The sequence below is a fragment of the Telopea speciosissima genome, chromosome 4 (assembly GCF_018873765.1).
Source record: "Telopea speciosissima isolate NSW1024214 ecotype Mountain lineage chromosome 4, Tspe_v1, whole genome shotgun sequence".
NCBI classification, from domain to species: domain Eukaryota; kingdom Viridiplantae; phylum Streptophyta; class Magnoliopsida; order Proteales; family Proteaceae; genus Telopea; species Telopea speciosissima.
Window position 1 is genome coordinate 19,390,717 of NC_057919.1, and position 24,704 is coordinate 19,415,420.

Consider the following 24,704-nt stretch of genomic DNA (forward strand, 5'->3'; position numbering starts at 1 on the left):
AGACAAATTTCATCCAAGATTTTATGTTCTTGAACTTAAACCAGCTTGATGAAATGCCTACCTGCATATTGAGATCCAAGAGAGGTCTCAAGGGTCTGCCCACCCACCCACCCACCCCCCCCCCCAAAAAAAAAAAACAACACTATCTTAACTTCTTTTTTCCACCTTGATTGGCTGCAGCATATATTAGGACTCTGAATTTAAGAGAGTTATACAATTCAAGAAAGCCAAAGGCTTTAATGGTTGAAAAAAAAAAGGAAAAAATAACTGGTTTACATTAATAAAATAAAACAGAGTGGGAAACAGTCTACATCTTATTTTACTTCTTTATTTTCCATTTTAGGATTGGGATTCTCCAGTGATGATGTATGGAGCTGAATATTGGGTGGTAAAGAAACAACATGTTTTAAAAAAAGTATCATAGTTGACATGAAGATGTTGAGATGCAAGACATAAAACTAGAAAAGATAAAATAAGGACTGAACAGATTGCAGGAAATTGAGGAGTAGCACTGATACATGATAAATTGAGAGAAAATCATTTGAGATGGTGTGGAGATGTGCAACGAAGACCTTTGAGTGCACCAGTAAGGACGAGTAATATGATTCAGATTGGAGGAGGTAAAAGAGCAAGGGGTCAGACCTAAAATGACTTTGGAGAGAGTTGAATGGCAAAACAGGATCAATGAACCCGACCTTATTTAGTTGTTTGGGTGCACTTGGACAGACAAAGGAAAAGTGAGGAAGGGGTTTCCTTCCTTTCAATGGGAGATAACCAAAAGGTTTTGGGGATGGCTACCTAGGAAAGCAACCGAACGCAGCTTTAGATTTACTCATCCTACTGCAAAAAAGTTTTTCATAATAATCTAAGGCAACAAAGAAGGGTATCCGAGACACACACACACACACAAATGTTTCGAACTCCCTCTATTTGTTGTCATTCATATTCTTCAATAGTATTTCTTCTCTAATTTATTTTCCCTTCTTCTCCCCTTTCTTCACTCTGCATGTTCAAAACCTCCCACTACATAAATATTTTTTTTGGGTGAATAAGAAATTCATTACCAAAGAGAGAAAAATACATGGCCCCAAGAGGGGAGCAACAAAACAAAAAACAGAGACCAGCCCTTAAAGAGTAGGGGCTGGATCGAACAACATTACAGAAGTGAGGCCCCAGGAATCAACAATGCACCTGTTCCTTGGGGAATCAATACAAGAAGGAGGAGGAGCAGAGCCTAATTTGGCCTTAATTTCAAACGAAATGGAATCCCAAATCTGCTGATAGGAGCGGGAGTTGGAGGTCCATTTCCTGATATTACGCTCCATCCAGATATGATTAAGCGAAGCACAAAAGCAAGCTTCCCGACAGTGTCACAGATAGAAGAGCATGCAAAAGTCATATCAATCCAAAGCCACTCGCGGGAGAAAGGCAAGATTCTACGCCGGGCAGGCCAGCATTTGAGCAGAACTCCTTTCCAGATTGCTTTGGCAGTTGGGCACTCGAAGAAAAGATGGTCAATGTCTTCCACATTGTTCCAACAAAGGCAGCAGGAAGGAGGGACTTGGATGTGACGATGCCGAAGGAAGGCCTGGGTTTGAAGGCATTTGGAGAAGATCCTCCAAGCGGTGAAGCAATGCCTAGGGATATGATCCTTGAACCAAACGAGCTTCCTCCAAGGAACAAGGGGACCCTTGAGGCAAATAGCATCACAAGCAGAATTGGAGGAGAAGGAACTGGAGTTGCATGCTTTCCACAAAACACAGTCATCCCTGCTAGAGAGCCTACAGGGAATGGAGGCCAGCTCATTCCAAATCTGAGTAAGGTCCTGGGAGGCGGTGGAAGGAGGAGACCAGCCAGCTGGGCCTAATATATAAGCAACCAAGGATAGTCTGTGGAGACCGGAGGCATAAATGGTGCAAGGAGATATCAGACTAAAGAGGATCCCCTTAGGGTGCTAGTGGTCGAGCCAGAGATAAGTAGAGAGCCCATCTCCAATCTGTGTTCTGATGCTGTGGAGAACCAAGTGACGGGAATCCAAGATCTTGCTCCAAACCCAAGAAGAGTTAGAGGAAGCAGAGGCTGACCAGATGGAATCCTAACGGAGAAGGCTCGAGTAAACCCAATCGACCCAGATGCTCTTCTGTTTAGAGACAATTTTCCAGATGAGCTTGATGATCCCTGCAGAATTGGCCTCTTTGATTCTTCTAATGCTCAGACCTCCTTTTTTAGGAAGACAAACGGCTGCCCAACTGAGAGGGTGGAGGAATCTAGAGGACTCCTTACCCTTCCAAAGAAAGGAGGCAAAGAGAGATTCCAAGGACTTGATAGTTGCTTGGGGGAGCCCAAAGATGCAAGACCAGTAGATATAAGAAGCTTCCAGAACTGAGCGAATAAGCACCAATCTGCCTGCATAGGAGAGAAGTTTGCCTTTCCATAACTGGAGCCTTTTGCGAATAAGATCAAGCATCGGGGTGCAGTGATGAACCGTAAGCCTGGAGGGGATAAGGGGAAGACCCAGATACTTGACAGGGAGATGACCCTCAAGGAAACCTGATCTCTGGAGGAAAGCCAGCTTGAGAGAGTCAGAGACTCCTGCTAAGAAAATCTGAGACTTAATAGGATTGAGGCGAAGGCCGGACATCTCATAGAAGTGCTGAAGACAGAGTAAAGAGGCATCAAGGGAAACCAGAGACGCCTTGGAGAAAATCATCAGGTCATCAGCGAAAGCCAGATGAGTAAGCTTAAGACCTTTACACTTAGGCAAAGGGGGGATGAGCCGCATATCTGTAGCAATTTGGATTTTCCTGGAAAGAACTTCCAAAGCCAAAGTGAACAGGTAAGGGGAAAGGGGACAGCTCTGCCGAATACCCACCCTGGCTTCAAAGAACCCCGCCGGACTGCCATTGATCAAGACTGAGAATCTAGGAGAGGTGATGCAAGCTTGAATCCAGTTGACAAATATCACAGGAAATCCCATCTTGGCCATCACTTGAGCAATGAAATCCCATCTGAGCGAGTCAAAAGCCTTATGAAGATCAATTTTCAAGAGAATAGAGGGCGCATGATTTTTCCTTTCAAATCCTCTGACAATGTCGTGGCAAAGGAGAATGTTGTCGGAGATGATTCTCCCAGGGATGAAGGCTGATCGGTTGTCGCTAACAAGGAGACCCACAACACTCTTGAATCTTCGAGCGAGAATCTTTGCAATAAACTTGTACAGTAGGTTACAAAAGGCAATAGGCCTGAATTCATTCATGGTGGAAGCTCCCTCCTTCTTAGGAATAAGACAAAGGAAGGTGTGGTTTATACCTTTGACTTGATTCGGGTTAAAGAAAAAGCTTTCAATGGCAGCAATAAAGTCCAATTTGATAATATCCCAAGTAGCTAGGAAGAATCCCATACTAAAACCATCCGGCCCAGGAGCACCCGACACCTTTAGAGAGTGAATGGCAGCAACTATCTCTTCTTCTTTAGGAATAGAGCCCAAGGAGTCAAAAGAAGGCTGAGGCAGGAATTTGTTGAGCAGGTCATCCGGGAGAGGAGAGGAGCCCATTGGAGTACCACTAAAAAGATCTTTGAAATGTTGAACAGCCAACTGTTTAATATCCTTTACTGTGGAAGCTGTAGAGCCATCTGGAGCTGTAAGCTTGACAATGGAATTGTAATTGACTTGCGCTTTCAATGAGCTATGGAAATAAGCAGAATTAGAGTCCCCCAACTCAAGCCATTTGATCCGGGACTTTTGCTTGAGAAAACTTTCCTCTCGGGCCAGCAAAGCCGAGAGCTCCAGAGATAAGGCTTTTTCCTCAGCTGCAAGGGCACTATCAAGGTGGGAAGTCTGCAACCGAAGCTGAACAGAGGCAAGTCTAGCCCTGCAATCAGAGACCTGCTGAGGGATGTTGCCAAAAGTGTTAGCATTCCAATCCTTTAAAGCAGCCTTAACATTTTTAAGCTTTTTGGAGAGGGCAAGGAGGGGGGTTGAAAAAGCAAAAACAGGTTTGTTCCAAGCATCTTGGACAGTTTGGAGAAAAGAAGGATGGGAGGTCCACATGTCAAAGAACTTGAAGGGCTTGGGGCCAAAAGAAGTAAGAGGCTGAATATCAAGGGAGATGGGGGAATGGTCAGAAATATCTGGGTTTTCAAAGGAAGCATGGGAAGAGGAAAAGCAGAGAGCCAATCTTCATTGACCAGAACCCTGTCCAACTTACAAGAGATCCGATTGACTCCAACCCTTTTATTACACCAAGTGAAGGGGAAGCCAGACCATCTCAAGTCATTAACCCCAATATCCTCAATACAGTCATTGAAAGAGCTCATAGCTTCAAGGTCCAAACTATCACCACTTTGCTTTTCATGGCCGAATCTGATGACATTGAAGTCACCACCGAAACCCCAGGGGCAGGCCCCAACATTGTTGGCAAGGGATCTGAGGTCAGACTAGAGGGGAATTCTCAAGGGAGGACTATTGTGAGCATACACAGCAGTGAAGAAGAAGGAGAAATGGCTGAGACAGTCAGAGCAGGAGAGGTAGAGGAACTGAGCAGAGGAGGAGATGAGATGAATGGAAATTTTTCCGGGATCCCAAAGCACCCAGATTCTGCCATTGGGATGATGCGCATAATTGGTAAGGAGGGACCAACCGGGGGCTAAAGAGCGGAGGATAGGGAGGGAATTAGGCTCTTTGATGTGGGTTTCAAGGAGGCAGCAAAAGGAATCCTGAGAAGAGCGCAAACGAGAACGGATAGCAGCTTGCTTGGAGGAGGAGTTCAACCCCCTGGAATTCCAAATGAATCCCTGCATCATTGGTGTTGAAGTACTGTTCATGTGACACTGTTCACGTGAACAGTGATTTGGTTGATATGTGTATCTTCTATTTTCCTAGTCCTAGTTGGAGTCCTAGTTTCTAATTATGTCAAGTCCTAATTCTACTGTGAGTTCTTAGTCTTAGTTTCAGTTTGAGTTCTTAGTTCTAGTTCTTTTCCTATTGTAACTTGGAATCCTATCATGATTAGGAATTCCTAATCTGATTAGGAGTTCCCCTTTCTATTGTAATTTGAGATTATAAATACAAGCATTATGAGGGAGACTGATAAGTTTAACAGTTCTCTCCTCTTCCTCATCTTCTTCTCTTTCTCTCTTCTTCCTCCATTCTCAGTTCTGGTTTTCTTCATCTATATTCTCTACATGGTATCAGAGCTAGGCAACTAGTGACTGATTCTCTCCAAAATTGCCGTTTTGAGAGTCGTTTTAAGTTTTTGGTTTGAAGAAGGAAACCCTAGTTCATAAAAGAAGAAGAACTAGGGTTTCGTATGATGAATCATATATATTTGATTCGAAGGTTTGCTGGTCATGGTGTTTATTCTGCCGCATGGATTGTCTGGTTTCTGCTAGCGATTTTGGGGTTCTGAAATCGCTGACTATGGTAGTCGATTGTTGATGGCGTTTTGATATTGTTGAAACCCCTTCTGTTTGATGTTGAGGGGTTCATTGGTTCTTCGATTATTGAGGTCCCTGTTATGGTTTCTGATATTTGTTGGTTCGAAGGTTTGGTCGATGGAGTATATGCTGTCTCTGAGAATCGATTTTCTGCTTTGCTTGCTGCTGCAGTAATTTTTTGGAGGAGTTTCTACCATCAAGAAAGACACTCAACTTCATCAATTAATGGTTTGAAGAAGTTCTTTTTCCTGCGGTGGCTGTTGCCCCTCTTCACCTGCGTTTTTTGGAGTCTCTATTCCCTTGAAGACCAAGTCTCTTTTTTTCCCTTAGAGATTGGTTGTTCTTATTGGAGATTCATTCCAGCAGCCATGGACAGCATCTATCAAAGGTTTTCACTCTCTTGAATCAATTTCTCCAAATATCGAACTATTTTTTTCTGGTTCTTCTTTGACTGGCTGCATCGATCACTTGCTGGTTTATGGTTTCTCCCTGGTTTCAATCTGAGCTGCAACTACCGCCACGGCTGATTTCAGAATCACCACTTCAACTCTATTGTTACTCTCTGGACTCAATATTGTGGGAATCAATAGGCCCTGGTATTACGTTACAACATCTTAAATTTCAGGTTGAACCAAGCTTGCAAGAGAGATCTATTAACTGAATCATGTTGGGTTTCCGCTGGATTTGCTGGTTCAGTTGAGTCGTAAGGAAGAAGTTAACATCCTTCTTTATGATTCCTTTTATTTTATTTTAACCTAATTTTCCCATATTAACCCCATCTTATGTCACTACCCATATCATGTTACCTCTTGTTGACTCCCCCTTCCTCATGTTTCCTTTTCCTTTTCCTTTTTTTTAACTTATTAGGTATTTATTGCTACTAGCCTACTACCCTACCTTTATTAGTACCCATCCTTCTTATGATTATTTACATCTTGCCATTAAGAGTTTGCTCCTTCCAAGTATGTCCCTCATCTATAAATCTAATTCCCTACATGACCCATTACTTTCTTATTTACCAAGGGCCCCTTGCAAAATTCTGGTTATTTACCAAACTACCATTACTTTTTCATACATTCCCCTATTTGACTACCCAATTGACCCTTGAAAATTCTGGTTTATTACCAGTTTGCCCTTTGGCTTGGATTGTATTTAAAAGTGGATTTCCACCAAATTATAGCCATGCCATCCTTTTTTCCAACACCGTTCTCTTTCAATAATTCTAATTCCCTTCATATCCCATACATTTGGTATTTACCCATAACACCTTTGGAAACTTCTGGTAAATTACAATTTTACCATTCCTTCCTTTTTTCATACCCATAGCACCTTTGGAGAATTCTGGAAGTTTATACTTTTGCACTATCTCTGACATAATCTCCGTTATTTGTCCACCTGTACTACTACATGTGAGGGGGGGATTATGTACAATACACCTGCAGACATTGCAGAACGCAAAACTTGCAGGAACATTGGTGCAAAACATAGAAGATCAGTTTTCTCCACCATTGCCATTGGGTATCCTTCGTTATTGGGTTGAGTTTGCCGTAAGGGGGAGATTGAAGTATTGAAGAGTATTGAAGATATTTGGTTGTTGCCTATTTGAGGACTTTCAGTTGGGTTGATACAGTGTTTTTCCGCTGCCTAATTCAGCTCGTTTCCGCTACTTGCTGCTCTAGTTATTTAACTTCAAGATTTTATGTCATTATGACAATCTGAGATTCATCACTGGTTAACTATTGAAGATCGTTAAAAGCTGTCTTTTTTGGAAGAAATTCTAGTCCCGGTTTGCTGATCATGTCTGTCCAGGTTTTGAAGATCAATTATTTCAAGTTCTTGAAGGTTTATTTGGGAGCTACATTCATCTGTCAAGCTGGATTCTGCTACAACTTAGTTTCTTCTCATTTTGTTCAAGTTGGGCATTAATACCTTGTATGCGCCAACTTGAGGGGAAGTGTTTGCATTATTATGGAGTTCTTTTTTTTCCTTTTAGTTCAAGCTGGATCTTCTTTCTTTACTTATTTGTATAATCCAGCTTGAGGGGGAGTGTTGAAGTACTGTTCATGTGACACTGTTCACGTGAACAGTGATTTGGTTGATATGTGTATCTTCTATTTTCCTAGTCCTAGTTGGAGTCCTAGTTTCTAATTATGTCAAGTCCTAATTCTACTGTGAGTTCTTAGTCTTAGTTTCAGTTTGAGTTCTTAGTTCTAGTTCTTTTCCTATTGTAACTTGGAATCCTATCATGATTAGGAATTCCTAATCTGATTAGGAGTTCCCCTTTCTATTGTAATTTGAGATTATAAATACAAGCATTATGAGGGAGACTGATAAGTTTAACAGTTCTCTCCTCTTCCTCATCTTCTTCTCTTTCTCTCTTCTTCCTCCATTCTCAGTTCTGGTTTTCTTCATCTATATTCTCTACAATTGGAAAGAAGCAGGGAGGGGCAGCAAAGGCTCAGAGAGCCGAGACAGAACCGATCTGGATCAAGTTTCACTGCGATAGCGCCTGCGAAAGGAGCAGCCAAAGGGGGAGGTTGGGTGGACACAACGAGGGGGGGTGTTACAGGGGGAGGGAGAGACGCTGGAGCCAGTCTCAGGTGAGGAAGAAAGAGGCCCAGCCGGGTTAAGAAAACCAGGTGGGGAGATGACCCGAGGACCCGGAGGAAGGTTAAGTGGGGAGGGGTCCAGCCCAAAGGTTTGAGATGTCGAGCCAGCCATAGGAGCTAAAGCCTGCGAAGCCACATGGGCAAGGGGCAAGTTGGTGGGCCCCAAGGGGTTGGAACAAGTAGCCAAAACCAAATTCAAAGATGAGCCATCCTTCGCTGACGAGGAAGTACCCATCGCAGATGCTGCCTGGAGAGAAGACGAAGGCAGGGGAGCAGTCGAGGCAGCAGTAGCAGACGTCAACGGCCAACTTTCCAAGGGGGTTGGTGAGGACAGAGCAACCGCAACATCAGGAGAGCCAAGAATAGAAGGCTCCAAGGCAAGATTTTCCGACATCCTGGATCTGCTGCGAGGAACGACATCAAAAAGGGGTTTTTCGGGGCAGGAGCCCAGCTCAGAGCCGTCATCTTCGGACAAAACACTGAAGCTGCTTGGACCGTAGGGTAAAGGATGGGTTGTGGACTAGTCCTTTGGCTTTGCCACAGTTCGCCGGCGATTCCGATGGCAGATTTTGGTCCTCAGCCTACTACGCGAAGCATGTCGATCAGCACAAGAATCCGGCATCTCGGTAGCCTCAACGGTGGGAATAGCAGCAGAATCCAGCACCTTTGGAGTGCAGAGGAGCGAATCATGTCCGAAGGTTTTGCAGACCTCACAACGTGGTAACAACCATTCGTAGTAAATTTCTTGTTCGAAGGAGTAATCCTCTCCCTCCTTCACAGAGATAAAGGTAGGTAGAGGGAACTGCGCCGAAACCTCAATGCAAAGCCTAGCGTAGGCCAGCCGATCTTTCCTTCTTGTTCTCACATCAGAAAAAAGGGGGGTGCCAACAACTGAGCAGACGAAGCTGAGACCTGCAGTGCACCAGTAATGGAGGGGTAACCCAGGGAGGGTAACCCACAGAGGGATGGAAGAGGGGTCCGGACGCCAGAGCTGCAGGCGAGCATGCCATTGTCGCAGGAAAATAGGTTTCTTGCCAACCAACCAAGGTCCACCCTCCAGGACACGAGCTTTGTCGACATCAGAGGAAAACTTGAAAAGAATGTAATTGTTGTCCAGGAGAAAAATGTCCAGGGAACCTCACACCCGCCATTGCTTACTAAGAGAGGTCTTGGCCAAGTGAAAAGGTGACCTGGAGCCAAGAAAGTGGCCAACCAGGGAGTTTTCCCAGAGCTTAGCTTCCCTGTCGAGACATTCAGGAGGGTAGAGAGCCACCGGGGAAGGACCAACAGAGACAGGAGGGATGAAGTGCAGGGGAAGGCCATCCAAGAGAGAACCAGGAGCAGAAGTAAACAGACTAGTCCAAAGAGACGGTCGATCGAGAGGGGGTAGAGGGGGGGGGGAGGAGAGGTTGGCAGAATAGGGGGAGGGGGGGAAGACATCGGAGGAAGAGCATTACCGGTGAGACAGCTCACCGGAGAAGAAGCACCCACAGGATCACAACTTACCCCATCTCTTTGAACAAACATGTTATTACCACTGATAGGTGGCAAACATCACTACATAAATATTAATTATCCATAATCATCATCTTTTTGTTCTCCTTGCTTCACCTCATAAACTCAATCATTCCTAGTGCACAATTTTAAGTAACGATGTTTAAGAACTAATTATCCATTAGTTTCTTCTTCTGTAATATTCCTCTTTTTTCTCGTCTCTTCTATCCAACTACTACTGCTGAACAGCAGAATAAATTTTACTAGAGAATGTATACTACTACTACTACAACAACAACAACAACAACAACAACAACAACTCAGCGTTATCCCAACTAGATGGGGTTGGCTACATGGATCCTTGCCCTCCAATCAGCTCTATTCGAGGTTATACTTGATATAAGGCCTAAGCTATGCATGTCTTTCCTCACCTCTCCTAAGGTCATTTTAGGTCTGCCCCTAGCTCTTTTAGTTCCTTCAATCTAAATCCAAATCACTCCTCTATACTGGGGCATCCAATGGCCTCCGTTGAACATGGCCATGCCAACTCAAACAACTTTCTCATAGCTTATCATGTATCGGAATTACTCCCGAATCAGCTATAATATGATCATTCCTTACTTTATCCTTCCTAGTTTTGCCACTCATCCATCTCAACAACCTCATCTCTGTTACATGGAGTTTATCGATATGATGCTTCTTAACTTGTCAACATTCCGCACCATACATCATAGCTGGTCATATGATTGTCTTCTATAATGTTCCTTTAAGTTTTAAAGGAATACGCTGATCATATAATACTCTGGACGCACCTCTCCCCTTCATCTATCCTATTTTAATTCTCTGTGAAACATCATCCTCTATATCACCTTCTTTATTTATGATTGAACCCAGATACCTAAAATAATCACTTGTGGAATCTCCTTCTCAGCAATTTTCAACACCTCATTATCCGTCCAAGTATAACCAAAGTTACACACCATATACTCCATCTTCGTGCTACTTATCTTAAAATCTTTTGAATCCAAGGTTGATCTCCAGAACTCCAACTTGGCATTAATCATTGCTTTTGTCTCATCCACCAAAACAGCATCATCAGCAAAAATCATACACCAAGGAACCTCATCTTGAATGTCTCTAGTTAAATCATCCATGATAAGCGCAAACAAATAAGGGCTTAAGTTGATCTTTGATGTAATTTAATTGTTATTAAGAATTCACTACCTTGAATCCCCCCCACAGTTCTTACATTTTTCACTGCACCATCATACATTTCTTTAATTATGTCCAATATTTACTTGAAACACTTCTCTTCTCAAGTACTTTCCAGATTAACTCTCTAGGGACTCTGTCATAAGCTTTTTCTAGGTCAATAAAGACCATATGGAGATCCTTCTTGCAATCTCTAAATCTTTCCATGAGTCTCCTAAGTAAATAGCTTCTGTCGTGGATCTCCGTAATAGTAGTTTCTTGTCTCAAGTGAGCTAAAAAACCCTCTCTCATAATTTCATGGTATGACATTAGTATTATGCCTATATAGTTATTGCAGCTCTAAATATCAACTTTATATTTGTAAACTGGAACCACGATGCTTCTCCTCTATTCATTTGGCTTTTTTCTTGTGCTCAAAATCTTATTAAATAGCTTAGTTAGCCAAGATAAACTATAGATTCCTAAGCTCTTTCACACTTCTATTGGGCCTCATTAGGGCCTTGTGCCTCACCTACTTCCATCCTCCTTAGAGCTTCTTTTGCTTCAGAAACCCTAATTTTTCATATATATATCTACGAAATGGGGTGTCTTGATGGGTAATGCAGTCTTCCAAAACACTATTACTCTAATTGTCTTCATTTAGTAGGCTGCAGAAATAACCTTCCCATCTCTTCTTAATTTCCTCATCCCTTATTAGTACTTTACCATCTTCACTTTTAATACATTTAACATGGTCGATATCTCTACTCTTCCTTTTCCTCACTTTAGCTATCTAATAAATAGCTTTTTCCCCTTCCTTTGTGCTCAGATTGTTTTAAAGATATTTATATTTCTTTGCCCTTGATTTTCCCACAATCTTCTTAGCTTCATTTCTGGCAAATTTATACCTTTGTAGATCCTCTACATACTTTGTCCTTGGCCATGTCTTAGAAATAACTTTCTTAGTCGTAATGACTTCTTGAACCTCATCATCTCACCACCAAGTCTCTCTAGAGGAATGACGTCTTCCTATTGATTCACCTCGGACATCTTTAACAACCTTCTTAATACAAGTATTCATCTCATTCCACGTCGAATTTTTTGGAGAATGTATAAGAGCTTAAAAACATGCTTCTTCTTTCTCACTAAACCCTACAATTTCACTTCCCACAACATCCAAATTTTCTCATCATAATCCAACTGAGACCCAAGTATGTTTGAGATCCTGAAAGGGTTCCACGTAACTTTTGGCTGATTTATAAGAATCTCATAATTAGCAAAAAGGATATCCAAGACCTCAAAAAACTTCTTCTTAAGCTTCATAAGGTAACAACAATCTTTAAAATTACATCCTTACTATTCTTCTAAGAGTTCATTCATAGTTGTCAAGGCGGCAAGGCGACCACCCAAGGCAGTGGAGGGGTGCCTATGCACTTAGGCAACCAAGGCACCCAATTGTTATTTTTTATTTCCCTTCTTTTCTCATATTATTTATTATGGTACAATATAAACCTTATATCATCAAAAATCAACATTAAGCCACAACAAGTGCCTTTCTCTTTCCTTTCCTTTCCTTTCGCTTTCTAAGCAGCCTTGAAAACATGCTTCTTCTTTCTCACTAAACCCTACAATTTCGCTTCCCATGACATCAAAATTTTCTCATCATAATCCAGCTGAGACCCAAGTTCGTTTGAGTGTTAGAAGTTATGTAATAAGGGTAGTTTAGGAACTAGTCTTATGTCTAGTTGCCTTTTTTTTGATGTATTTTCTCCTTTTTATCCTTTTTTACCTTTAACCTCCCTTGGGAGGTGGATGTAATAGTTTCCTTAATATCATTGAAGTAATATAGATGAGTTGAGAGGTCTCTCCAACACAACACTTACAACCATAACATTCTCTCCTCTTCTCCCTTTCTTCCTTCTTCATCTCTTCTCTACCTCTTTCTTCTTTAACCTCTTCCTCTTCTCTCCCTTGTAGCTCTAACCTAAAACTCAACTTGGTATCAGAGCAGAACCAGGTTTGAGAGTCGTGTTCAGTTCCTGGTTCCTATTTTTTATCTTCTCTTTGAAATCCTAGGGCATCAAGGGTTTCAAGGAGGAGATTCCTATGTAAAGATCTGTTAAAATAGTATGAAATAGGTTCCTTATAACTATTTAGAGGATGGAAAGTACCACTTGAGCTGTGTTACAGGTCTTTGGAAGATTTGGAACTCACCCAGCTGCAGCCAGGATTACCGCCAGCTTCAAGTTGCAGGTTCTCTACCTCCTTCTCTCAGCTTGTGTTTGGGTCTTGGCCTGGACTACTAGAATCGCCCAAAGGTCCTTATAATAACCCCTATGTCCCTCCTTGCTGATTGAAGGAGCTCTAGGAGCATAACTCCTTTTCGTGGGATCCCATTTGCTGCCCAGGTAAAGCCGAGAATGCTCTGTTTCTGTCTTTCTTGCATTTGGTCTGCCCCATGCTGCTTCCTTGGTTGAGAAATGCTTATGGACATATTTTGTGAAGTATTTGGACTTGTTTAAAGTTGTGTTACTCCTTGGAGAGTATTAGAGTGACGTGTTATCAAGGCTGTTCTTGCTTTCTTCCTTGCTGGAATTTGCTTATTGGGTTGAGTGTGTACTCCCCACTTGTCTTTGGTGTGCTTGTTTATGGTCAAGTGCTGCTTCCCTTACAATATGGGTGATTCAGATACATCTGTGCTTGGATCGGCTGATTCACAGCCCACTATAACACCAACAGTTCCTCAGGTTGTTTATGAGAACTCACATTCACAGATTTCCATCGTGAAGCTTGACAGCACTAATTACTTGGACTGGTCACATTCAGTGAAGTTTTCCCTTAGGAGCAAAGGGTTGGGTATATTATTGGTGCTATTGAAGCCCCAAAGGCTGGCTCTCCTACTTATGAAAAATGGGAGACCGAAAATTCTACAGTTATGACATGGCTAATCTTCTCCATGAAGCCCGAGATTGGGAGAAGGTTTATGCGAAAAGAAACTGCCAAGGCAATTTAGGATAGTGTCTCCCAGACATTTGACAGAGTGGGTGACTCTGCCAAGGTCTATTAGCTCCACCAAAAAATTAATTCAATGAGGCAAGGCGACAGGACCATTTCTGAGTACTATACTACTTATATTGGTCTTTTGGAGGAGTATGACCACTACAAAGATCTTCAATTGACCAACCCAGAGGATGAAGCAAAGGTGTATTGCACCCTTGAAAAGGAGTATGTCTTCACTTTACTTGGTGGCTTGAACCCTGATTATGAGCCAATCAGGCTCCAGATTTTAGGCCGGTCCCCTCTTCTATCTCTTGATGAGATTTGTAACTACTTACAGAGTGAGGAGACTCGACGTGTTGCTATGGAACCAGCTCCAGCATCATCTCTTGAGAGGTCAGTTCTTAATTCTTCCTCTTTCCGGGACACCTGTGGTGGTGGTAGAGGCCAAGGGCCTAACCATGGGGAAGACAGAGCAGCAGTGACAAGTGGTGCTCATGGAGGTGGCAAGGACAGGTTTCAATGTGATCATTGTGGGAGATCTGGACATACCAAGGATAGGTGTTGGACTCTTCATGGTTGTCCTCCTGGTACACGAGGTGGTGCTCGTGGTAGCCGTAGAGGGGGAGCTCGAGGAGCATACTCTGTTATGACTGAGGCAGATGCTACACAGCATAACTCCACTTTGGCAGATGCAGTGTTTCGCAGGGTCATGTCACAGCTGAGCATATCTCCTACACCCATAGTGGCTAGCTCCTCTTCATCCTCAGCTTTGCAGGTCTCCACCTTAGCTTCTACTGCAGCCCAGTCTTGGGTCATTGACTCTGGTGCCACTGACCACATGATTGATACGTCCCATTATTATGATTCCAATACCATTTGTTTTGGTTAGGATAAGGTTAGGGTAGCTAATGGCTCCCTTTCCTCCATCTCTGGTAAGGGCTGTATCCCTGTTACATCATCCATTTCCTTTACTTCTATTCTTCGTGTCCCTAACCTTATTCTTAATCTTCTATCTGCGAGTCATTTGACTATATCTCTGAACTCTTGTGTCACTGTTTTTTCCTTCTCACTGTCTTTTTCAGGATTTGGTGACGAAGAGGATTATTGGTAGTGGACGTTAGGAGTAAGGCCTTTACCTTTTTTAACCTTTTTTGCCCACAGCTCAGTCCTATGTCTGTAGATGTATTGATAGTAGTTCTGTGGAGTTTGTTATGTTATGGCATCGTCGTCTTGGCCATCCATCTTTTGTTGTAATGAGGAAACAATTACCTCACTTATTTTCTTCTATTGCTTATTCTCATGTTTTTCAATGTGAACCATGTATGTTTGCCAAACACTGTCGTTCTTCTTAGCCATATCATGGTAATAGAACTGCTGCTCCTTTCCATATTGTGCATATTGATGTTTGGGGACCTTCCCCTACTACCTCTTTATTTGGCTATCGTTACTTTGTGTCATTTGTTGATGATTTTTCTCGTGCTACTTGGACTGTTCTTATGAAACAAAAAAGTGATGTTTGTGATGCATTTAAGAATTTTTATCAGATGATTCTTACTCAGTTTGATACTCGAATCAAAATTGTTCGGTCTGATAAAGGGGAGGAATACATATTTAGTGGCCTCCAAGCCTTCTTTACTAATAATGACATTATCCATCAGCTAGCGTGTGTTGACACACCCCAACAAAATGGGGTTGCTGAAAGGAAAATCGCCATTTATTGGAGGTCACCCGTAGTCTCTTGTTTGGCAGGCATGTTCCCAAGACCTTCTGGTCTACAGCTCTTCTCACTGCTTCCTTTCTCATCAATCGCATGCCTACTAAACTTCTTGAAATCAAATCTCCCTTAGAAATCTTATCCCCACAGGTTTCTGCTTTCTCTCTCCCTCCTAAAGTCTTTGGTTGTGTTTGTTATATGCATGTTAACTAGTCTACTCGCACTAAACTGGACCCCAAAGCTCTCAAGTGTCTCTTTCTTGGGTACTCTTCTACTATCAAAGGTTACAAGTGCTATCACCCCTCTTCTCGTAGGTGCCTTATCTCCAAAGATGTCACCTTCCTTGAATCTATCCCTTTCTTTGCCCCTTCTCAACATCCTCTTCAAGGGGAGAATTGTGGAAGTGAACAGGCTGCTGATTTCCTTCATTCTCCTCTACCTATCTCTCCTTTTATGTTTGACATTGGAAAACATAGGACTGTGGATGTGGTTGATACTAAGATCAATCAGGTGTGAATACTAACATTGATAAAGAATTGGCTGTTGAAAGTGGTTATAGTAACGAGAAGGGTAATGAGAAGGATTACCACATTCATTACAAAAAGGTGAAAGCTTGAAGAGTAAAGGAAAGAAGACCTACCAAGAGTCCTCTTTTGATCCACATCCTGAGATTCATTCTCCTCAATCAGGTAACATTCCTTCTCCTCCATTTGATTTAGACCTTCCCATTGCTGTTTAAAAAGGGAAAAGAGCTTGTACTAATCCTATAGCCCGGTTTGTTTCCTATGATGCTCTTTTTCCACTTTATTACTGCTCTCTCTTCTGCTTCGATTCCCAAAAATGTAACTGATGCTATGTCTGACCCAAAGTGGAGACAAGCTATGTCTGAGGAAATGATGGCACTTGAGAAGAATGGTATTTGGCAATTGGTGGATCTTCCCAGGGGACGTGTCCCAGTTGGGTACAAATGGGTCTATACAATCAAGTATAAATCTGATGGTACTGTTGAGAGATACAAAGCAAGGTTGGTGGCCAAGGGGTATAGTCAAGTCTATGGAATTGACTATCAGGATACATTTGCTCCTGTGGCTAAGCACAACTCTATCAGAGTTCTTTTATCATTGGCTACCAATAAAGATTGGCCATTATATTAGTTAGATGTGAAGAATGCCTTTCTTCATGGTGACTTGGAAGAGGAAGTGTACATGCAAACTCCACTAGGCTTTAAAATGCCCTCAGCTGAAGGGAAAGTGTGCCTCCTCAAAAAGGCATTGTATGGCCTCAAACAGTCACCAAAGGCATGGTTTGAGCGCTTCCGGCAGGCTATTATGAAGAATGGATATTCCTAGAGCCAAGCTGACCACACTCTCTTTACCAAGCGGGGCAATGTTACCATCACAACCCTCATTGTCTATGTTGATGATATTGTGGTCACTAGAGATGATACAACTAAGATAGATAAACTGAAAATCTACTTAGCTCAACAGTTTGAAATCAAAGATCTGGGTCCCTTAAAGTATTTCTTAGGAATTGAAGTATCAAGGACCAAGAAAGGAATCAACATATGTCAATAGAAGTTTGTTCTTGATTTGTTGACAGAGACAAGGATGTTAGGCTGCAAACCAGCAAATTCTCCTATTGAGCAAAATCACAAATTAGGAGAAGATTGTGGTTCTTCTCTTGTTGATGTGGGAAAGTACCAAAGGCTAGTGGGGAAGCTTATCTATCTCTCTATGATACGCCCAAATATCTCTTATGCAGTGGGAGTGGTGAGCCAATTCATGCATGCCCCCAAGAGTGGCCACTTGGATGTTGTGTATCGCATTCTTAGATATTTGAAGTCTTCTCCAGGGAAAGAACTGTTTGTATGCAAGACACAATCACTTGAGAGTGGAAGGTTTCACTGATGCTGATTGGGCTGGATCCATTACAGACAGGAGATCTACCTCCGGCTATTGTACCTTTGTGGGAGGTAATTTGGTTATATAGAGAGCAAAAAACAGCATGTTGTAGCCAGATCCAGTGCAAAAGCGGAATTTAAAGCTATGGCTCATGAAGTGTGTGAACTCATTTGGCTGAAGAGACTAGTTCAAGAATTGGGGTTTGACACTGAAGGGCCTATGAGACTACTGTGATAACAAGGCAGCCATCAGTATTGCTCATAACCCAGTGCAACATGACAGAACAAAACATATTGAAGTGGAGCAACACTTTATCAATGAGAAGATTGACTCCGGCTGCATTTGTACCCCTTTCGTGAAGACTGGTGATCAACTGGCAGACATCTTCACCAAGAGGCTTACCTCCCTTCAGTTTATTACCCTCTTATACAAGTTAGGAATGCATGATATTAATTCTCCAGCTTGAGGGGGAGTGTTAGAAATTATGTAATAAGGGTAGTTTAGGAACTAGTCTTATGTCTAGTTGCCTTTTTATGTATTTTCTCTTTTTATATTTTTTTACTTTTTACCTCCCTAGGGAGGTAGATGTAGTATTTTCCTTAATATCATTGAAGTAATATAGATGAGTTGAGAGGTCTCTCCAACACAACACATACAACCGAAACATTCTCTCCTCTTCTCCCTTGTTTCCTTCTTCATCTCTTCTCTACCTTTTTCTTGCTGAACCTCTTCCTCTTCTCCCCCTTGTAGCTCTAACCTAAAACTCAACTTTGAGATCCTGAAAGGGTTCCACGTAACTTTTGGCTGATTTATAAGAATTTCATAATTAGCAAAAAGGATATCCAAGACCTCAAAAAACTTCTTCTTAAGCTTCACAAGGTAACAACAATCTTTAAAATTTACATCCCTACTATTCTTCTAAAAGTTCATCCATAGTTGTCAAGGCAGTGGAGGAGTGCCTAAGCACTTACACGACTAAGGTGCCCAAGTGTTATTTTTTATTTCCCTTCTTTTCTAACATTATTTAGTATGGTACAATATATACCTTATATAATCAAAAATCAACATTAAGCCACAAGAAGTCATAAAAAATCAATATTAAGCCACATAAAGTCATAAAAAATCAACATAGAATTAGAAGACAAACAAAACTAAAGAAGCAAGCTATTGGAAGTTTGAAACAATCAAAACTACATTTGGTTTATACTGTTCTTGAAATTGGTCATTGTCCTGGTATACCGTATACCTAGACTCACATTTGGTTTATACTGTTCTTAGAAAAAATATGAAATAATCTATAAGTAATTAAATTGCTCTCAATTTAGAGAAATGTTCTTGTTCTCTAAGAAGTTTGACTGGTCAAATAATTTTATTTTACATGAAACTTTTTGTATTAGGTAGAGCACAAAACCAACTTTCCAACAATCCAAGATTATTTAATCAGATTTAGTGAAGGGTTATGATCCGGTCAAACCTTATTTGGTGTGCACACATGCTGTCAAAATAGCTTGAATGAAAACATTTTTTTTAGATATCAAAACAAATGAATATTTTACCGCTCTTTTGGTTTTTAGCAATGTTTTGCCATATTAAGATTTATGGAATTTTTAGATTTGAGAAAAACCCTAACATTAGAAAGTTGAAAATTTCACCTACTGCAAAAAATCCAGTTTTTGTTCTTGAACTAGGGGGGTTGACTTTTTATCCTTTTGGAATTTGATTTTTTAACTATTTTTACTGGATTCAAATAGGGGATATATGTTCATTTATGAATAATATCTTAAGTTACTTAAACAATATTTGGCATAAATAAGGGCCCAAGGAGTTCAATACCACTAAAGCGAGAACCGCCTAGACCCTCACAAATCTGCCTAGACGCCTAGGCAACTTCTTGACAAATGTACACAGCCTTACCCCCTGAATACCATTTCCCAGACATTTTTATGGTAGCATATTTCTCATCTTTTAGGTACTTTCTAAGATGTTGATAAAACTCTTCTAGAAAAATCCATATTTGCATTTCTTTTTCTTTTTAGAGTACATATCTTCTCAACCACTATTTCATGAATTGTTTTATCAATTTAAATTTATGTATAATGATCATAAAATTCAAGTTTACTCAAAAAACTGTGATACTTGAGAAAGTGCAATCATAAAATGAGAACTTCTCAACACAATTTAAGAAAAAGAGAAACACAGTTATTGAAGCAATCATGAGGATTTGGCTAGAAGACATAGTGGTACTTTCATATGTTTCCTAATGAAAAATTTTCCATCATAATTACCAACCATAAATGAGCTAACAAAGGCATGTGAATGTGTCCCACGAAGTGGTATCCCGAACATTCTTCCAGCAGCAACATTGCTGTCAACAAAAGATGCAGCAGACATTAGATATACAAAATTGACCTCAAACAAGAATGAAAGCCATTGTAGAAAATAGAGAAGGATGTGGAAAAAAAATATTTATTCAATGAAGCATACAGTGCTTACTTTTCTCAGTTCTGTACACAAGTTCATATTGACAACGATTATGATTAAGTTATGTAGCAGAGTATACTTGAAGAAAACCAGAACGGAGAAGATGAGAAGAAGAGAGGAAGAGAAGAGAACAGATGAATATGACAGACTCCCTCACACTGCTTGTATTTATAACATCAAATTACAATAGAGAGGGAAATTCCTAATCATGATAAGATTCCAAGTTACAATAGGAAAAGAACAATGAAATAAAACTAGAACTAGGACTAACAACTCAAATTGAAACTAAGACTAACAACTCAAAGTAGAACTAGGACTAACAACTCAAAGTAGAACTAGGACAGACTCATACTCAAAATAGGAGTCACAGGAGGGGGAGAGGAATCTCGAAAATCGAGATATCCTCTGGACCCGATATACTTCAACACTCCCCCTCAAGCTGGAGCGTATAAATCACATAGACTCAATAATGTAGTCCTAGATAGACTAAGAGTCTACTAGGAGCCAAGTAACCAGCACCTGTTGGCCGATTGGACTGATTTGATGGTTTAAGTCAAATTCTAGGGTTAGTATTAGGGTAATGGGGTTGGATTTTATTTGATAATGCTAGGCAGGTTTATGGGAAGGTAATAGTGTCGGTTTAATGAGGTTTGAATGGAAATTCAAAATTTAGGAAATTAGAGTTTCGGGTTTGGGTTTTGGGTAAGATGAGTATGGTGAGTTTTAGGGTTTAGAGTTGGATTTCAGGGAAGGGCTTTTGGTCGAGTGTTAAGGGCAGTAAGGGGGAGGTTCGGCTGTAATATGGGCAGGTTTCAATGGCTGGATTGGTCTGGGTAGCTTTTTAGGGTTTTGCGTTTTAATGGAGATGAGGGGTAATTAGGGTTTAGGCGCTAGGATGGGCCTGCAACTAAGGTCGAGAGGAGGAGGAGGTGAGAGGGGGCTGTGGTTGAAATTTAATTGAATTTGGTTGGTGGAATTGGGCTGGGCAGGATCTAGATAATCTAGGGTTTTAGTGGATCGATTGGGAATATGTAGGGTTTAGGTTGGAGGATTAGAAGAAGAAGGGAATTGCTAAAACAGTAAAATAACTTACCTGTTGAACAGATCTTCAATGGCAGCAACCTTTGAAGAAAGAAGACAGCTTCTCCTGATCTACAAGATGCAAAGATATGAGAAGAAGATCCTCCCGGTCTAAAAGACGCAAGGAGTCAACTGGAGATCCATCAGTCCCTTTCACCTTGATATTACTCACAAGGCACACTCTCAAAGGAGCAAAGCAGTAGCAGCAATGGCAGCAAGCAAACAAGTCTATTTTTCTGAAATCTGAAATGTGGGGGAGCCTCCCACAATTTTATTAATATATAATATGGCCTAAGGCCTAAATCCGAATACAAATCTAAATCACTCCCCTTCTAAAATCATGGAGGGGGTGGGACACTCAATTTAAAAGCTAATATCTTAAAAGATTCCTAAACTACCAATGGGAAATAAGCACCTAACAACCAATACGAATTAATCATTTAAATTGAACCATGGTCTGAACCGGTTCAATTTAAGTTTACAATTAACCAGAAAAAAACTAAGTATGGGAAATAACTAAGGCTGAAATAAACTAAGTATGAAAGTAAACTAAGGCTCCAAACACTAGGCCCTAAACTCAGGGCTGCTTCTTCTTGCAGATGCTTGGATCTGCATCACCCAACTTGGAACAACTTCGACGAAAAGTAGGTCCAAACAGTGCCTTTGTAAACATATCACCAAGTTGATTGGTAGTAGAGACAAATGGAGTAACAACCAACTTCTTCATAATAGCATCTTGAACAAAGTGACAATCAACCTCAATGTGCTTTATCGTCTCATGAAAAACAAGGTTACTTGCAATATAGATAGTGGCTTGATTATCACAAAACCTTTGCATAGGCTGGTTGATGGGAAACCCTAATTCCTAGAGTAAGGATTTTACCCACATCAACTCAACTGTAGTATGTGCCATTGCTCGATATTCGGCTTCAGCACTGGATCGAGCAACGGTGGTTTGTCTCTTACTTTTCCAGGTGACCAAATTGCCACCTACAAAGGTACAATAACTAGAAGTAGAACGTCTATCACCATCAACACCAGCCCAATCAACATTAGAGAACCCAACCAAATTAGCATTTCGATTAGGTCGATAAATAAGTCATTTACTAGGAGCACTCTTCAGATATCGCAACACATGACAAGCAGCATCCCAATGAATTTTCTTTGGATATTACATAAATTGACTAATAACTCCAACGACAAAGGATATATCGGGACAAGTGACTGTCAGATAAATAAGTTTGCCAACTAATCTTCTATATTGATGAACATCTAAAAAATCCTCACTCTCAATGGACCCAAGTTTTTTATGAGGGTCCATGGGAGTATCTGCTGGTTGGAATCAAGCATTCCAATCTCATTTAGGAAGGTCAAGGACATATTTCCTTTGATAAGTAGTTGCTGGAGAGGTCAGGTTGCATAGAGTGCAGCACGTAGGACATCACCATAGCATCATTGGAAACCCATCGATCCTGAAGAGGACCAGTTTTGGTTGGCTTTGTGTCACTGCCAATAATATATCCAGTAAGTCCTCAACCAGCAATGGTCAAATAAGTAGATCTGGACCTCATTAAGTAGTTTGTTCCATCGAGTTTAATAGGAGCAGTGAAAGGTAAATACTCAGTCCTTGTCCGTCAATCCCACAAGTAGCAGTAGTAAGATCTGAACCCGACATACTTGCAAAAACCAATCAACAGAACCGGCAAGGGATGGATAACTCAACAGAACCACCAAGGTGTTGATGCAGTCAGCCAAAAAAGAACTAGATAAGGAGATCGATATTTGGAGAAATCGATCCAAAAAGAAGAAGACCTGAATTTTTCAAAAAAAAAAAAATCAGTAGATGTGGCCGATATTAGGGTCAAGTGCTCCTCTGGTATGAATAGAACTCCCCTCAAAAAATCAGCAAGAGGTGACAACTCTAACCCTAAAATCGATAAATGTCAAGGTTTTAGAAAACCCTGAAAGTTGAAATCGATGTAGGGTAGGGGGCTTCAATTGTTGATGATGACTTGTGATAGATGCTGTCCAAGGCTACCAGAATGGATCTCCAATACAAACAATCAATCTCCAGTGGTAATCAAGACTTGATCTTCAAGAAAGAGGAATCTCCAAAAATCGCAGAAGAGAGGGAAGCAGCATCTATCGCAAAAAGCTTCTTTATATCATTGGTTGATGAGGTAAGATGGAGGGCAGCAACTAGACCATTCGATCACCTCCTTAGTGCTGCCCTTTAATAAGGGTGGAAAGACAGAAGAAAAGGAGAAGAAAAAGAGACCGAGAGAAAGAGAGACGAAGATGAAGAGAAGGAAAAACGATGGGGGGTGTTCTGAAACCTAGATCAGATTAGTTAGCTCTGATACTATGTTAGCAGAACAATTTAGGATGCAATGCTTGAATGATCAATGTGATCATCAAGCCCTTTTATTTATAACTTTCAAATAATGAACAGGATTACAAATAAGCCCCCTCATAGCCGACTCTACTAGCTATGGAGGAAAAATCCCAAAATACCCTTTCGGGTTACATTACTCAACAATAACACATATAACAGCATAATGGGCATATACCTAAAGTACCTTTATTAACTCTAACACACGTGCACAGTCAAGATAAACCAACTGTCAGATAGGTTGTACATCCAATGGATTAGCCACATGTTAAATTTGGGTTCTCATCTCAACCATAAGGTCAATCATTTTTTCTTTTACCCTCGTATTTTCGATAGTTGAATACTCTCAGCCAAGGTTGAGTTATTTTCCAGTTTTAAAAGTTTTATATATCCAGGTGGGAAAATGTACTACCCTGAAACTTACCAGATAGATAGAAAGCTGATGTCCACTGAATTTCAGCAGCTACTAAACTGCCACGTGACAGATAGTAGGGCCATCAAGATAAGCTTAGTTTTCATCTAAGACTTCATGTGGTTCAAAAATTAATATGACTTCATTTAGCTGGGAACAGTTTAACTAAACTTTATTTTTCATCTAACTTTTAATCAAACTCATATGGGTATCTTGTTTCATTAGTTTAATCCATGTCCATTAAACTTAACAAATGAGTAAGCACCCACAGTAAAGTACTAAGCCAGAGGAGAACTGTTATAAACATCAAATTTAAAAAAAATAAAAAATAAAAACAATTCCAACAGTCCAAGAAACAAAAACCAATGTCTTGACTGAAATAACCTCGTTGCATCGAAGCCACCCATATAGCAATACTTTGACGCACTTATTCCACCATCAGGCCCCTACAAGTGAAAGAAATATAAATTTTTTGTGATAAACTCAGGTAAGCACTTTAACACTAAAGAAAATGGAAGTTAGCAACCTGTGCCCGACGAAGCCCAAACTCGAGTAGAATTTTAGACTTCCCAGCAACAAATCGGTGTCTTGCAGCGTTTGTAGCGACTAATGAAGCATAATTGACAAGGTTCACAAAAGGAGTCTCCAGAAGTTGAACCACCTGAAACATTTCATAGAAAACATGCAGCATAATGTTTTCATTGGAACAGTATGATAAAATAAATTCCCCACACTGTAATTTATACAGAACACAATGCCTCTTTGTCCATACATATAATTAACAATAAATAGTGTAGTCTCTCTGATAGCACTTACACCAATGGGTCCTTCAACTCTTAGTAAGGGTATCTTTGGGAAAACAACCGATCCCTCGTGAATAGCATACACTTCAACATCAGAACAATCAATTCCCCTAAGATAATCGAAAAAACCATCCTATAATGAAACAACAAATAGAGGTGGTTAACCACAGATTAACAGTAGTAATTACAAA

The 24,704-nt window shown here is 40.8% G+C and overlaps 1 protein-coding gene across 4 annotated transcripts in view; it reads right to left on the reverse strand.

The window, feature by feature from the left end:
• Positions 1-24,704, reverse strand: part of LOC122657552 (nicotinate phosphoribosyltransferase 2-like) — a 62,230-nt gene that overhangs the window by 16,368 nt on the left and 21,158 nt on the right. For 3 of the 4 annotated variants that reach the window (XR_006332323.1, XM_043852288.1, XM_043852289.1), the window contains 4 exons: positions 24,527-24,646; positions 24,237-24,371; positions 24,095-24,156; positions 19,635-19,710 (listed from right to left, as the gene is read on the reverse strand). Coding sequence is in view for 3 of the 4 variants with exons in the window: in XM_043852288.1 (XP_043708223.1) it covers positions 19,635-19,710; positions 24,095-24,156; positions 24,237-24,371; positions 24,527-24,646 (393 nt within the window). In the remaining variant the exon portion in view is untranslated. The remainder of the gene's footprint in view (positions 1-19,634; positions 19,711-24,094; positions 24,157-24,236; positions 24,372-24,526; positions 24,647-24,704) is intronic. The other variant, XM_043852290.1, reaches the window with a different exon arrangement.